This window comes from Oryzias latipes, chromosome 20, assembly GCF_002234675.1.
Source record: "Oryzias latipes chromosome 20, ASM223467v1".
NCBI classification, from domain to species: Eukaryota; Metazoa; Chordata; class Actinopteri; order Beloniformes; family Adrianichthyidae; genus Oryzias; species Oryzias latipes.
Genome location: NC_019878.2, coordinates 10,714,030 through 10,730,590, shown reverse-complemented (window position 1 = coordinate 10,730,590; position 16,561 = coordinate 10,714,030). Strand labels below are relative to the sequence as shown.

At 39.6% G+C, this 16,561-nt stretch overlaps 2 protein-coding genes and 1 long non-coding RNA gene across 4 annotated transcripts in view; 1 reads left to right on the top strand and 2 right to left on the bottom strand.

Annotated features, from left to right (window-relative positions):
- The window catches only part of prkdc (protein kinase, DNA-activated, catalytic polypeptide), a 49,293-nt gene extending 46,872 nt beyond the window's left edge, over positions 1-2,421 (top strand). The window contains exons 82-85 of the mRNA XM_011488768.3: positions 53-254; positions 1,361-1,549; positions 1,801-1,940; positions 2,063-2,421. Of these exons, the coding sequence (XP_011487070.1) occupies positions 53-254; positions 1,361-1,549; positions 1,801-1,940; positions 2,063-2,267 (736 nt within the window). The 3' untranslated portion in view covers positions 2,268-2,421. The remainder of the gene's footprint in view (positions 1-52; positions 255-1,360; positions 1,550-1,800; positions 1,941-2,062) is intronic.
- Positions 2,422-4,168: 1,747 nt separating this feature from the next.
- LOC105356660 lies at positions 4,169-6,116 on the bottom strand. The gene is made up of 2 exons (XR_910761.3): positions 5,400-6,116; positions 4,169-5,301 (listed from the first exon to the last, which is right to left on the bottom strand). It is a non-coding gene; the product is annotated as an uncharacterized LOC105356660 (long non-coding RNA).
- Positions 6,117-6,247: 131 nt separating this feature from the next.
- Positions 6,248-16,190, bottom strand: garem1 (GRB2 associated regulator of MAPK1 subtype 1). Of its 2 annotated transcripts, none has more exons than XM_023949949.1 (6): positions 15,528-16,190; positions 14,690-14,830; positions 14,368-14,498; positions 11,551-12,753; positions 7,706-7,866; positions 6,248-7,624 (listed from the first exon to the last, which is right to left on the bottom strand). In XM_023949949.1, exons 1-6 carry the CDS (start codon positions 15,646-15,648, stop codon positions 6,799-6,801), a joined length of 2,583 nt encoding a protein of 860 aa, XP_023805717.1. In that variant the 5' UTR covers positions 15,649-16,190; the 3' UTR covers positions 6,248-6,798. The 2 variants fall into 2 exon arrangements, with proteins under 2 accessions (XP_023805717.1, XP_004080975.2); XM_004080927.4 differs by having other exon boundaries at positions 6,248-7,627; positions 15,528-16,173.
- Positions 16,191-16,561: the final 371 nt, after the last annotated feature.

Here is a 16,561-nt window from a genome sequence, read left to right as displayed (position 1 = left end):
ACACGCGTGTGGACGGAGAACCCAAAGTCACCCTGTTGTTTCCACTCTGCAGGAGGTCGTTCCTGAGGATGTGCAACAGCCCTGAGGCCTTCCTGTCCCTGCGATCCCACTTCATCAGCTCTCATGCTCTGCTGTGTGTCAGTCACTGGATTCTTGGCATCGGAGACCGCCACCTCTCCAACTTCATGGTCAATGTGGAAACTGGAGGCATGATTGGCATCGACTTCGGTCATGCTTTTGGTTCTGCCACACAGGTGAGTTCATTTGAAACATGCCGGGATTTCAACTCAATCTGGAGAAATCCTTTTTATATTTCTTTAGGCCGCAAATATGACGTCACCCATTATCCGTAGTAAAACCATAATAAATGTGAACATTTTACAAAAATTCATCCACTGTTTTCTGAAAGTAATAAAAAAAAAAAACATTTACACACACTTTTTTTCAAATGAAAAATCGTTCAAACCCAATGCATTGTGGTCTATATTTGCCCATCGATGCCCACTGGTTTTTTGCAGGGACTTCTGGGAAATGTGGAATTGTTGATTTAACACGGCGATAAAACAGCAAATGCCCTATAGAGTGTACTAACCAGGGAGTAGTGAGGGAATTCATACACAGCCTTACCTTCCACACTAGCCACGCCCACTTTACATTTCTGACCAATCATATCAAAGTCCCTGCACAAAACGGGGACCCATCTTAAAGCCAACCCATCTTACCTTCCACATTCTAATAAACGTTTAACCTTGGACCCACAGGGTCAATTTGACTGATCTGAAAAACGTTTTTTTTTTTATTCGAACTTTTTTCATTTTTTTTGGCCGTTATTAATTGTTGCCACCCTTAATTGAACAAACAATCAAAAATAAATGGACTTTTAAAGCTCAGAAAAAAATGGCTCATGGGTTCTCCAGGGTTAATCATCACACTTACCTGAGCACAGGTGCTGACTCCACTCTTGCAACAACACAGGTTTGTATACGTTTGTGTCTTCATTATGTGTGTGATGTGTGTGTTTTGGCTCAAAAATCAGCCCCTTGGTAAATATGTACATGTTTGATCGCTGGAAAGAAATCTTCAGCCAATTTTGTTGTTGTTTTTCTTCTTCTTTTCTTTTTTTGGAGTAACTAAGAATTTTTGGACAAATTTGTTTCAATATTTTGTTCGTTTTATATAGCTTCTTCTTGAACTCTCATGTTTTTGTCCAAAAGTTTTTCTTTTTTCTTTGTAGAAAAATTCAATTCTGTTCAGTTAAGTTCAGTCTCTTCTTCAGTTAAGACAGGAAATGATCCTTCCAGTTTATAGTTCCAGAAGAACCATGTGGGCCGTAACTGACCACCTGCTGTTCTCTCCTCAGTTCCTCCCCGTACCCGAGCTCATGCCGTTCCGGCTGACTCAGCAGTTTGTCAATCTGATGCAGCCCTTGAAGGAGTCCGGATTGATCCAGAGCATCATGGTCCACTCCCTCCGAGCCTACCGGGCCGAGCCTGACCTTCTGCTTAACACCATGGACGTGTTCATTAAGGAACCCTGTTTGGACTGGAAGGTAACCAAACGCCTCTCCTTAAGTTGGATTTGTCATTACAGTATTTTTAAATAAAGTTTCATGGCCTTTCCCTCCCTTAAATGTTAATAAAATGTGCACTTTTGGAGCTTTTGCACTCTATGCCACCTTTTTCCAAAAGTCCAGAACAACATTCACGCAGAGGGAAGGCCAACGATCCCTGTGTCGCATCATTCCCCCTTAAAGAAATAACCTGTTTGTTAAAGCTGCTGCTAAATGTTTATCTGACACAGAACTTTGAGGTGAAACAGCTGAGGAAAGGAGGCACGTGGACCGACAGCGTCAACACCAAAGAGGTCAACTGGTACCCGCTGCAGAAGGTCAACTTCGCCAGGAGAAAACTGGAAGGGGCAAATCCGGCTGCTATAACCTCGTATGATAAAACCAAACTGTAGCACTTTGCTATTCAATTCTTATTGCCTTTGTTGTGCTGTTACAGTTGTGTTTAGTTTGAAAAATGTTTTTTTGTGTGTCTTATGACGTTTCTTTCATCAGTGAGGAGCTGAAGCTGGGTTTCGAGAAGGATGCCTCCTTCGCGGGGATGCAGGCGGTAGCTCTGGGGTCGGAGGAGCACAACGTTCGAGCGAAGCTTCCAGCCTCAGGTTTGTCCGTGGAGAAGCAGGTGGAGTGCCTCCTGGATCACGCCACGGATCCAAATGTTCTCGGCAGAGTTTATGTCGGGTGGGAACCCTGGATCTAATACACATCTAACCTTTTCTCCTCTGGTTGTTGTAGTCAAAAAACTCATGCTTGGGTCCAAAATATGATGAATTCTAGAAAAAATGACTTGATTTGAATACAGATTTGTTCGTTTGTCAAAAAGTCAAATAAAGGTAAAGATGTTCTCTTTTGTAGCCGTGTTTAGATTCTTTATTTTATACATAAACTTGAATCCTTTCAACAAGTGTTTTTGTCATTTTAAATAATCTTAACTTCAAACCAGCTAACTCTTTTAAATGGACAATATAATGTCAGCTAATTTACAAAAATTTACTTTTTGTCTTATTTTGACATTAAAAACACTCATCTAATTTCACAAATCTTTCTCAATACTACAAAACTAAACTTTCTCAGATTAAAGAAAAAATCTCCCTTTAAATGTAAAGGTGACCCCACAATTGTCCCCATTCAGTGGGAAATATTCAGATGCACTATCTCTGTTGCCACTAGATGGCACTGTTTTTCCATCACTCCTGTCATTTGATTAATTTTTAAGCCAGATCCAATAAAAACAAATTTCAAAACTACAAACCTTTTATAGCTCTAAGGAAAAAGTAGCATTGATTAAAAAAAACTACCACATCATGATATAGACCCTTTAAATTGCTGGTTGACCTTTTAAAAGGCCCACCTGATGTCTGAAGGCCAAATGTTTGACAAGACAAAAGATTAATAAAAAATAAAAGATTTGGTTTTATTTTAAGTTCTAACTTTTGGCAACATTTTGCTATTATGAGTCATACAAATAATGTAAGTGTTACTTTATCAAAATATAGTAATCAGCTTTCATCAATAAATAGTAAATAGAAATTAAAGAAACCCTCACAATAATTTTTACATATTGTTTACGCAGTCGGAAACATTTTTGCGTCTTTTAACCCTTTTGCTATCTTAGATGACCCCACCCTTACATTGGCGTGTTCTCCCTACCATGATAAAGGTGGAAAGATTTCATGTAATCCATGGACACCAGTGAAGATCACAAATCATTGAAGAAAAAAGGTTCAGAGCACTGTCTAGTGGGTCTAGATGACCCAACTCCCAATTTAAAAAAAATAAAAAACAAAGTACCTTTAGTACTAATTACAATCGTCACGTAATTTCTTACAATTTACTAACAAAACCAGCAACACTCGTCTGGGATATCCAAAGGAAGTTTTGAAATCATTATGGGATGGCAACATGACCTAAGGTTTGGCGGCTGTTTGTGCCAAAATCTGAGATTTAGCGATTTCTGCGTTTTTCCAAAAGATTTTCCTAACATTTCACACATGTGCCGCTAGCTTAAGTCTAAAACAACCCCTGGGGTTTTGTCGACCTTTGACCTAAGAAAGAGGCTTTTTAAAAAAAAAAAATTTAAAAGCACCTCTAGTACCAGATACAAATAAAAACTTGTCCTAGGTGGTCGCGCCTTCTGATCATACGCCGCTCACGGCTTTAATCATATATTTTTTTTATATAAAAGTAGTTCTTTAACCCTTGTACTATCTTAGATGATCCCACCCTTACATTGACGTGTTCTCCCTACCATGACAAAGGTGGATAAAGGTGGAAAGATTTCATGTAATCCATGGACACCAGTGAAGATCACAAATCAGTTTTGGTAAATATTTGTGTTTGTGTATTGGCATAAACAAAATAAATCAATATAGGGCAAGTAATGGTCATGTTATTGAATCTTTAAATTATCTAACATTTTAATCTTTAACCTCTAACAAATCCCACACTGTACTCTAATTACATTTCAAAATAAAAGTTTTGTTTGTTTTTTTATTAAAAACAAACTTTCTTATAGAAAAATTACTAATCTAAATGTGTTTGAATATTATTTAATTTTATAATATCTTTTTGTGATCCAACTGCTCATAAATGACACACACACTGGTTAATACATTTTACTTATCAAAAACAGGGAAACAAAATAAACTAAAATGGCAAAATATTAAATAAATGCATTTTCTCAGTAATGCTGTTGAACCAAATGTAACAGGAATTTCCAGACAGTTTTAATAGTCCTGAACGCAACTGAACCAGCTTTTTTAAGGTGTAGAGTTAAAAACATGCTGGAAATCATTCAAGGTTTCATTCTAAAAGAATTTTACTTTATTACTTTGATTATTAATTTGCTTTGAAACGGATGCCTTCATTTGTAATTTCCAAACGTTAGTAGATTTTTACAAAAAACAGGGTATAAAACAATCAAAGGGCTTCTTTTACTTAAAAAAAATAACATTAGTAATCAAAGAAAAATCACATAAAAAAACTTTTTTTTTTTAGAAATGTCAAGTAAAATATGTAACAAACCCTTAAAACCTGTGCATATTCTGCATTCTGTCAATAACGAATCAAGAAATCACTGCACCAAAAAGAAAAAGGGCCAAAAAATGACTTTGTTAATAAATATTCGTTTTAGCTAAAATGATCTCAGGTTGAAATAAGTTAAACCTGTTTTTCTTTGCACATCCACGAATTCTTTCAAAACAGTTACCATGACGAGTTTATTATTATTTAAGGGCTGTGGAAAAGCCACTGCCATTGAGAACACCTGGTAAGACATAAACGTACCGTTGTATTTTCACCAAAAATAAAACCTCAGCGGCTCGGCTCTGCACAAAGATCAGTTAAAGTAACAGCGTTCGGAAGAAGAAGACATTGGTTTGAAAACGTAGTGTTAAATTGCATTTTTTTGGGTGTCGTTTGAACACGTTTGTTCATTGAATCAAATTAGCAGCAAATGTAGCTTTTTTGCTGCATGTTCTCATCCCGTGTAGCAGGTTTGGTAAAAGGCACATCATGATGAAAAAAAAACATGAAAAAAAGAAATTGTAATTTAGTGTTCAGATGGATTATTTTGCAGCAAAAAAACAGGCTTTTTGAAGCAAACTATGCTAAAAACAAACTAACCTCGTAGATCACTGCACACTGATCCTTTAAGGTTCCTAATTCAGAGAAATCGGCCAAAGTGCACGATGCGTACTTCGAGTTCAAACGACATTGTGGAGGATTGGTTCTGCCTGGACAAAAGTAAAAAGTGGAAAGTTATGTTTACCTACAACTTTTTCACCTTTAGAACCAAAAAACTAACGGTTCCTTTACATCATGAAGGACTCACATGAAGTCCCGGATTCAGGAGTTTTCAGGCTCCACCCGTTGATTGTAAATGAGACGTGGACCCAGTGAGAGTGGCGTCGCCCATAGTAACCACTTTACTTCGATCCAGTTCTCATATGCCGTCAATGGGAAACAATCGTTTGGAGATTCACTGCTGTTAGAAGAGTGTTTGTCAATAAAGCTTTCATCCAAAGCCACCATCTTTCCATCCATCCATTGTTTCGCTGCTCTATCATACCATTTCAGGAACTGAAGTCAAGTTACTTTCAAGTGCAAAGTGAAGCGTTACTTGTACGGATTGGTTTAAGCCCTTAAAAGAAAAAACCACAAATATTTTACTGACATTTTTGAGGCCTGAAAGCAAAGAGGACACCAGCAGAACGGTGTTTTTATGCGCCCCTGGCTCCACAAAGAAACAAATACTGTCACGTCCATCCTTTGGACTCCACTGTACAATAGCACTTTTACTACTATGTGTTCTCCATTTCACATGTTAAAATGCTCATGTTTCAGCAACACGTCAAGAAACATTTGGGCGATTAGCAGGGATGCACTTCAAGTCAGACCCAGATTTTAAAGACCCACTCCGACAAAAAGGGGGTTTCTGGTTTTAGCCATTTTAAAGGAAATTAAGATTAAAATTGCACTTCTGATTATTTCTTCATTCAAATCGTTGTGAATCAGGAGTAGAAGAAAAAATGCAGTTTGATAAGGATATTTGGCGGGCCACAAGCTCCCTGCTCCGCCCCCTTTTGCTGCATCCACTTGCAGACCAATAGATTCATGAACGTCCTTGTTTTCCTCGTCTGAGCTGGAAGCTGGATCTGCATTTTTGTTGCACCACTAATGTTAGGTTGGGGGGTGTGAGGGGCTGTAAGCTAGCGGGGGAGAGCATGTGAACAGAGAGCTGTCAGCAATAGGGAGGGGAAGAGGGGCGGGGTTGCTCCATGTCAACATTTTGCTCTCAGCTTAGAGGGGAATTAGTAATGAACGCTGCTCTGCTGCTCTGCAGAAACTATGTCCTGTAGAAAACAACACAGGTTTTTAGATTTGGGCTAAAAAAAACAACACTCATAGTTAAAAGACTGCTGGGAAACAGTTTGAAAACCGATCAAAAGTTGATCGGAGTGGGTCTTTAACAAAAAAAAACAATAGTTTGTTCTTCGCATCTTTGCAGATTCGAACACATTTGTTGACTTTGTTTCATGGCAGGAACACTTGAAGGCTGACAATTCAAACAAAAAATGAACAGAAAGTACTCAGAGGATTTAAAAATGTCTTCATAAAAGTGCCAAATCCATTTGTTGAAAAGTTACCCCCCGAAATAAAGTAACAAAAAGAGCTTTTTTGTGGCCTGGTGTGCATAGCGTATCTACTTTACATTATTCAGAGCCGTGGCCTTAAATCTTGGGTCTCCAGCCGTTGATGAACTGCAGCAGTTTCTTCACCTGCAGTTTGCTTAGCTTGAAGTCCTCCGCTAAGATCTCCTCTGTGAGCTGCAGGAGCAGGTTCCCGTCGATCTTTTCGGACCCAAAAAGAGCCACCACCTCGTCTGGGAGGCCGATGAACCTCAGACATTTGGACACCTCCTCGATGGAAATGCCAGCCAAGGAGGAAGGAGGCTGCCACTGAGCAGCGGGGGGAAAGGACTGGCAGCTCCCGACTAATGAGTCTGAGATGGAGACAAGCTCTTCGTTTTTTACCGGTGAGGAGGTTTCTAGCTTAGCATCACACGTCGACTCTGTGGGTGAGTCCGCACACTTCACTGTGGGGGTGGGTTTGGGCGTCCTTGGTGGTAGGATGGGGCAGGAGAGGCTCTGCTTGCTGTTCGATTCCTCTATTGGTTTGCCTCTGTACGCTTCTGAACTGAAGCTGGAAGATTTGGTGTGAGCCTGACTCAGAAGGCCTTTCTGCGAGTCCTTACTGCTGCGTGGCTGCCGCTGGAAGTCCACCAGGCTGGAGGTACACACCTTTGGGGTGCTCGGGGTTCTCTTCCTGGGGTAGCTGTAGTAACTCCTGCAGTCGGCTGGGAGAAACTCCTCCAGGCAGTGGGACTCTCCTCCGCTGAAGTTGTTCGGCCAAGACAGACGAGACGACGGCGCGTCCGACGGCAGACTGCCGACGGTTGACGTGGCGCTCTGCTCCGTCATGGATCTACTCCAGTTACACGGGTAGCAGGCGAGGCTTTGCTCTTGTGGATCCGCCCCCTCAGCTTCACTTTGCCCGCTTCTAATGGAAGGGGGAGACATGAGGTTAAATCCAAATTGTAAAGAAAGCATAAAGTAACGTGTGAGCGCCGGTTCTTACACGCTGTGGAGACCTGAAGAATAATAGGAGAGGGTTGGACTTGGAGAGCGGGTTTCCTGCTGCCGCGGCTTGGACAGGATGGTCGCGGGCGGCGGCGGCGGCTGCTTCAGGCTACGTGGGGGGATCGGGGGAGCATTCAGAAGACGGCACTCCTCCTTCACCTGGAATGACACCGACAGACTTTATCAGCTACAAGCAGCACAAATGAACCCTTTACTACAGGAGATGACACCCAAAAAAGAATTAATACACAAACCGTAAAACTCCACCTGTGTACACAATCGGCCAATTCTGACGCAGAATATCGGCTTTGTACCGTTATGCAACACATTGCTAACGTAAAGTGTCGTATAACGCAGCAAAGAAGACTCTGCTCTGTTTTCTATGAGACAGAATCTGCTGATTTACAGTGACTGCGCAAACGGTTGAAGAGTTACATTGATCGAAGCTCCAGGGGTCAAAGGTTAAAGTGTAGGGGTCAAATGTCAAATCAGGATCAGCTTAAAGTGAAGGAAAAACCAGATTGTAAATTTGACAAAAAGTTTGAAAACAGTTTTAAACTCCAACGTCAACAATTTAAATTTTACGAATATGACAAATAAAATTGTAAATTTGAAAATTTATATTTTAAAACTTGAAAGAAATGTGGAAAATTTGGAGAGAGAAACAAAGTAAAAATCCATCATTCAGCTTTACTTATAAGGGCACTTTTCAAAAGCCAAAGCAACCAAAGTGCTGAAAGTGAGAAACAATAACAATAAAAGATAAAAACAGTCAAATACAAATCATAGAAACAGAAGAAAACAAAGAAGGGATTTAAATCATCCATGGACCTGGTGACATAAATAATAATGTTTATCAGTAACAGCTGCTGGTTTGTATTTTTAACTTTTTCCGTCCCTCCTTCACTGTCAGTCCTCACAGTTTCAATCAATGATTCCCATTTTTCTGAGATGAGCCTAAATGTACGTTGGTGGGCGGGACTTTGAGGCCATTGGCCCCCGGGACACGATTGACATCGGTGACACGTGATAGTGATGGGATCTCCGCTCAAACGGTGGGAAAGCGTTATCACTACTGTGCGCCACACAGACGCTGAGATGCCGTCACCAAAACCTTCCTCACCTGATGTCAATCTGGACCTGGTAGGCTGGTTTTTCCCTCACTTTAAGCTGATCCGGATCTGACCTCACAGCAATGATTACTAAATCAAGCTAGTAGAAGGTCACAAAGAGATCAAACGTCATCAACATCAGCTAAAGGCTGTTGTAACCTTCACACCACGGTCACCCCCTCGTCAGACATTACAGATGAAGTTAGACAAGGACAAACAAATGAGCAACCTACAAATTTGTTTTGTTAAAACACTTAAAAACCCTCTGACTGACTTTCAGGAAGTCACAAATGATTGCTGCGATGCTACGTCTATTTGTCACAAATGCTTAAACCCTTCTGGCTAAATTTGGCTTTTGCTCTGAAAACAAAAAGCGGAACAAAGGAAGCAGGTGACAAAGAGAATGATCAAACTCTTGGGTAAGACTCTGCTCTGTTTGCAGAACTGCTTAAGGCATTAAAGTACATTCTAAATACTTTTATACTGAAACGTTTTTTGGAACGAAGCTGATCTGCAGTCGCGGTGGCTTCCACTAAGTGCACTTTAACAGACGGCACAACCCATGTATGTTTTAAAAGCTACGGCAAGCATCTACAAATCAATGCAAACACAGATGCTACAGCGTCTGGCTCTGCCTGGGAAAAACAAACAAGTTCTACGCTTTAAAATGATTCACAAGCTAAGTTAGCACCTAAATCTGCTCGCAGAGAAAGAATATCAAAAATGCAAACCTGTTTGTTGGATACGATAAACCGTACAAAAACAACACAAACTGCATTTGGACTTTGGTTTGTTCAAACAAACAGTGTCTTCTTTAAAGAATCACTCTTATCATATTTTGATCTATTTTAAAAGTGTTCCCAGTGGTATTTTAAGTATGGTTATGACGCTTTTTGTAAAAATAAAAAACCTGGTGTCGTTTTCAAGAACACAGTTTCTGCAGAGCAGCAGGAGTTCATTAGAAAGTCGGTAGTGGGTGAGGCCGTTAGCGCCGCACAACCCCTGCCCCTCTTTCTGTCACCCATCTGTTCATTGATCCCCTACTGGCTTAAAGCCCCTCGGACCCCCAACTCAACATTATCAGTGCAGCAGAAAAATGACAAGCCATATCAGAGCAATCCAGACGTACGGTTTTGATCCAGATTCCAGCTCAGACGAGGAAAACAAAGACGTCCGTGGATCAGAATGGGGCGGGGCCCAGCGTATCTTCTATGTCACAAATACGATCTTTTTTAAACTGCATTTTTCCCGTCTGCTCCTGATTCACAATGATTGGAAAAAAGAAATACTCAAATATGCAACACGGTCTGGAGTGGGTCTTTAAAGTGCAGAGAATGTTGCACAACTTCTAAAATATTTTTAAAAAACATTTTATTCTCTTAGACAGAAAAGCATCCCCTTTGTTTTTTAGAGAGTTAACACTAAATTGATGTTTCAGTAATAAAACACAATATTGTTTGTGTTCTGATAAGGAGCTGCCACCTAACTAACTGCTGGCGGAGAAAACCATTTGTGCGGCGAAAACTTGCATTCTGAGAACAACGTTCCAGTCATTTCTTTAGGCATGAATGGGACTGTGTGTTTCTCCTTCGCTAATTTGCTTTATTCTTTACAAATGTTCTGAGTGAAAAACCTGTTCCCCAGCCTGGAGCTGTCGGCGGGTGATCATCGCATCAAGCTGAGCGTCAAACACTCCCAGTCGGATTGATGAGTGTCACAACCTAAAAATGTCACTCATCGTCTCCAACAGACAGACGTGCTGTTCTTATGCATCTGTGACACTACAGAAGCAGATTTCCTTTATTGGGAAGTGTTTTTTTTAAATAAAGTTTTTTGAAACAGATCCTTTAAAGACGGTTTTACTCGTACATTGATTGCATTTCCAACAGTCAATTTCAGGCGCTCCGGGGAGTTTATTTTTATTTTTTTAAATAACAAAATTTCTGATGGCTCCTTCTGAAAAATGATGACAGATCCAGTCAGATATAAATATTTAAATCTTAATCATTTCAACACAATCTGCTCCTATGACCTTCCTTCCACAACTGACTCTGGAGTTTCCAGATATTGTCATTGGTGAGTCTTGGTCATTCAGGCGGTGAGTCGTACAAGTTTCATTATAGAGTTTGAACATCTAGACCACACAGGGATCTAAGGTGGTATAAAGGACATGTTTCCTGTTTGGATCTGTTTTCCCACGTTTCTTGTAGGAGTTATGTTCTAAAAATTGCGATAAGTAAAATCCACAAAGTAGTCGTCTTAATTTTAATTTTCCAGACGGCACCCCTGACTACACACTTTTCTCAGCCAGAAATGAACATTTTCACACTTTTCTTTATTGTTTAAACTCTCAAATTTCAAACCTTTGTAGAATAATAGGTCCAGTATTATAAATTGAAAACAAAGATCTGATTGCGATGCATTATTTCTGTAGATTTGGTGAACTGAACACATTCTGTTCAGGAGACACGACACAGTGGAGATTGATTAACAATGGTTCCCGTATTTTGTTAGATAAATTTCTCCTAAAAGTGTGACTTATACTTCAGTACGACTCGTATAGGATTTTGTATTTTTCGGCTGCTGAGGCTTATACTCCGGAGCAACTTATGGTCTGAAAAATTCGTACATAAAAGAACTTTCTGATGGACGTGTTTTAAAAACGCGTGGATTTTTTCTTTGACGTGGCCTGTAAGAACTAGAACTTGAAGTAGGAACATAAAATACTCACGGCTTCAGACTTGGGTGGGACAGGAGGTGGAGTAAGAGGCACATCTAAACTGGCTATAGGACAGACGGGACAAGAGACTGGGAAGGACAGTGGAGCTGCGACAGGACAGCCGTTGTTGACACCTCGTATTCCTTCACTTGAGGAGGGTTTAGGCGTCTGTCCTCTTAAGTGATCCAACCACAGCTCCTCATACGGACCGTCCAGCTTGTTGAAGGTCGGCTGTTGGGTCGTGCTATCCAGCAGCTCAGGGAAAAGGTGCTCGTTTTCTCCCGATTCAGAGTACTGGCCGTCAGAGGGCAGAAGAGTCCAATCTCCACATAGCGCCATGCATCCCTGCAGGTTAACTTCACTGTTTCCGTGCAGGTTGCTTCCGTAAACGCACACAGACAGTCGATGAAAGGACTGGGTGAGTTCATCGCGGGCGTACGTTAAGGAGTTGGGGATCTGTATGTGGCTGCTGCAACCGTTGGAACCGCCGTTGCCTCCACTGCTTCCGGAGCAGGTGCCATTCCCACTGCCTTTGTTGGGACTTTTTACGTCGTCGCTCCAGTCTGTCCGCACATCCCGGACGGCCCGGGAGTAATCGTCTATGTCAAACTGCTCCTGGCAGAAGGAGAACCAGCGATGCACCATTGTCTCCAGCCACAGCTCCCCTTGCAAAAGCTCCTCTGGGACGATGAACCTCGGCATGGCCATATGAAAGGGAAAATGGAAGGGAATGATTTTGTTGTTCCGCAGAATGCAGCACACAACCACCGTCTTTGTCTGGATGTTGACCAGCTTATAGCGGTGACCCTCCCGGACGAGGTGAAGGTCATACTGGTTCCGGGGTGGACTGCTGGGCACGATGACATTGACGGGGAGTCTGGTTTTTTCCACGATGTTTCTGATGGTGTGCTCGCCGTCCTGCATCTGAAGCTCCAGCGGGCTGCAGGTGCTAAACCTGCCTTTGCACTGAAACGGGAGACTGATGCTCTCGTTTGTGCGATGGTTCATGCAGATCAAGCACGGCATCTTGCCCCGGCCGATCTTGCTGATGGAGTGAAGCTTCCCGATCTTCTTAAAAATAGTGTTTAGTCGTGATTTTTCTTTGGAGCTTTTGGCGTAGAGGATCTCTGCCTGGCCCATTAATGTGAGCTCATCACCGGTGCTCAGCGTAATGTTGTAAACTTCTGTCTCTTCATTGCATTCCCCTGAAGCCATCTAGGACAGAAAAACAATTATAGAACATTAACCTAAACTAGTTAACAGCTTCTTTCTATTGAGCAATCAACCAAAAAAAAGACACAGACTATGAAATGCCTGTTTAAAACCACTTTTTAAAAAGTTGTTTCTGTGTTTTTCATGACTGGTTTTTCTCTGAGGGCTTTTACTCCAGGTGCATTGTGGTATTGATAAGGAAGTCATGGAATGCAAGCTGGCAGCTGTTAAGGGCGGTCTGACTTTCACATTTGGTGGTTTAATTAAAACAACTTTAGCAGAAAACAACAACCAGTTCCCCCTTCAGTAAGACGAAGGAAATGGAGGATTGTGCTTCAGAGTTGCCAAACTACCACGTTTCCCAACATCTGGCCACACCAAGTTAAAACATTCATGGCATCAGTTCCACCAACTTCCATTGAACTCTAAGAGAATCAGGTCTAAGTGATTTTTGGTAGAAGTCTCTACAATAAAAGAAACGTGATACACATCATTTCATAGTAATGCCTATTAAAAAAAAGAGATGAACATTTTATGAACATAGACGTGCTATAGCATGTCCTGCTGCTGGAAAAAACTGGAAATGCCTCCTAATTAGGGATGTGGATCATTTCTTAGATCAACGATTCACAGATCAAACCACAATTCTTTCCATTTAATATATTATGAATGAATGGTCGCCTCATGTACGTGTTTTTGTTGGATCTATAAACATCATTTACACATTTGTTCAGAACAGGATACAAGAATCAGCAAAACATAAATAAAAGCTCAAATATTTTAAAAGAAAGAAAAGGTATTTGTCACTTTAAATAATGTCACACTTGTGTAAGTTTTTCTGTAACCTTCCTGGTCAAATTCAGTAGTGTACAAAACATAATCGTCACTGTTGCTTTGGATCGTTTAACATCCAGTCCTGGAAGTGTTCTCCACAGTTTTTCCATCTTCAGAGTTTGGCTGACTAAAGTTCCAGTAGATGGATGATAAGAAAACAATAAATGAAGACACAGCAACACCTCAATAAAAGTGACTCTGTAATAAATAGGAACTGTTCTTTAATCTAAACTAACAGCAGAGTTTCCAGCAAACATATTTTATTAACTCACTGTTTTCATCTTTAGTGGAAAACACAAAAAACCTCCACACTTTAGATGAATATTTTGCAGACATGTTCTGGTACGTCACATAACTGAACAGAAGATTTTAATAATATTTTAAAATGTCCTATTCATTCTAATTTTTCTTTAAATTATCAACTACTTTTTAAATAAAATGTTTTTTTCAGAATTTATTTCAAAATTTTACTCCCATTTTTTGTATCTGAGAAAACACTTGATAGCTTTACTTTGAAAACGAGAACCTTCTCTGACACTTTACTCTGAAAATTTGTTTACTTCCTGTGACAGAAGTCCATTCAGTTTGTTTAGTTTTTAAACTTAAAATCCAACATTTTTCTGTATTTTACAGTGATAATTTATTTTTTATATATATTCCACTATATTTCCACGTCACAAATATTGGTACAGTTTTCTGGAAAAGATGGCGTATATCTGAGTATTCGGATGCTCATCTCGGTCCTATTCATCAAAATGATCACTTTGGAAGGGGAAAGTGTACCTTAACATTAAACGTGATGTCCTCCATGACGTACACTCTTTCGGGGAAGGCTTTGGCCACCTCCTCCACACTGTTGAAGTATTGCACGGGCTCCTTGACATCTCTGTCCTGTTCCAGCAACTTGAACTGGCCTAAGCAGAACACGAATGATTAGTGCTGATATTTTCCATCGCTTCTGCCATCACATGAGAAGTAAGCAGTTGGTGGTTCATCAGTTTCTCAAAATAATCACTCAGAAAACTTTTGAAAGCATACACGATGAATAATTTAGATAAGAAAGAGCCATTTCAAAGGAAGCACCATCTTCATGGCGGCTCCTTACCTTCATAATGAACTGGGATCTCTATTTTAGGCCCAATCACATAATGTCCCTCCTCTAGACTGTGAGCAGTTATAGTTGTCCACTGACGGCAGGAATGAATCAAGAGGTAGTCGTTTTCTCTGAGGCCCTCAACCAACTGAGCTGCAGAAAGGAAGTTTAACAATCAACCAAAGTACACAAAGAGTTTATGATACAATCAGGTCTGGATGAAGCTTTTAATAATATAGTCTATCCAGTGAGTTGCTTCCTGAAAAGGAAAATATTAAGATTTGAATAAATAAATGTGTCAGAAATTACACATAAAAATGTATGTTCAACTTACAAATAAAGTTTTTTAAAAATGAATCAAGTACTGGACACGAGCCTTTTTACTTCAAAACATTACATTATGGATAACCATCACCTGCTAAAAGAGACATTTTAAAAGGTAATTTAAAATCCATTAGACATAATCCCACACAATTTCTGCATGTTTTATACATTTAAATTATGAAATGAAAAACACAAATTTAACTAAGTAGATGTTAACTTTTGTCAAAGACACTTTCTAGTTAAATAAAGTGTAGACATACTAGGGGACTCATGATGTTGTGAAGGCAATGTTGTTGTTTTTTTACACCTTCAGCGTTTTCCTTTGATTAGCAAAATAGCCTTTTCGTTTTTACTTCATGACCTAAATTCTTATTCATTACCATCAAGGTTGCTTTTATATCAATCAGTTTATAGCATTATTGCACTAAAGCGAATCTTTGTTTTTCATTAGCTTAGACTAGAGCTGATAAGCAGAAGCCTTAACTGGCTAGCATGGTAGCTATAAAACTTGAAGTAAGTTACTAACCGTTATCCAGCATGACAATTTGTGGCAACTTGTACGCACTGACCAGCTGGTCTAGCGGCAGAGACGTCGTGCTCCACGTTACATCCTTTAAGTTATTGTACAACATCGTTCCAAGGTCCATTTTGCTAGCTTAAGTTAGTTAGCCACTTTTTGAGCTAACTGGTGCAAAACACGGTCACAAAAAAGCTTTCCCGAGCAAACTAGCTACACAATTATAGCTGCTCTTCATCTATGCAGTTGTGTCATGCACATGACGTTCCCAAGTCGTAGCTGCATAGTTCCCTCTAAGTTTCCCTACGTATCCAAAAGGTTCGTTGTTAGAAAAAGTAGCCAAGCCATGTTTGTTTAGTAGCGACGGCAGTATCAAGCTAACTATTCTAACGGAAATACGTCACTTTCTACAATTTTATTTTTATTAAATAAAAGCCTTTCCCTTTTCCCCCTCCAATTAAAATTGATGAATAACAAGATTTAAATCCCGGAACAACAACTCAAATTATAACAAAATTATACAAGTACATAGCAGGTGATAAAACATTAACAAAAGAAGGGAAAAGGCCAAATAAAGTGCATTCTTTAGGCTTTTCCATTAGGTTTAATTTTTTATAACCACTTCAATAATTTCACTGCGTTTTCTTTTGTTTGTTTTTTTGCTTATTTTTATTTATTTTTTACTTCTCACAAACAATTGAACTCCTTCTGATAAAATAGTCTGGATTACAAATTAAAAATCTATTTTAGTAAATAAAATATATTCCAAAAATTGTGAAGTTTCGTATCATTTCGTAATAACCAATCGATACATTTTCTAACTTTATGGCTTAGCTATTTTATATCTTATCTAATTTTACATCTTAGCTTTTGAAATAAAAGTGTTTGTTCCAACAGATGTAGAAATTGGATTTTAATGGAATGGAAGAAGTATTTACTATTTACTACATACTAAAGAAAATGCATTTAATTAATTCAAGATAAGTACCAGAAAGTATATTTTTGTCTCGCTAAAAGGTTGGGGAAATAAGAAAAATTTTAAA

Coding starts and splice junctions, on each gene's coding strand:
- garem1 (XM_004080927.4), bottom strand. CDS start 15,648: ATGGACCTTGGAACGATGTTGTACAATAACTTAAAGGATGTAACGTGG. Junction 14,831..15,527: donor AATTGTCATGCTGGATAACG/GTTAGTAACTTA, acceptor TCCTTTCTGCAG/CTCAGTTGGTTGAGGGCCTC. Junction 14,499..14,689: donor GATCCCAGTTCATTATGAAG/GTAAGGAGCCGC, acceptor TGTTCTGCTTAG/GCCAGTTCAAGTTGCTGGAA.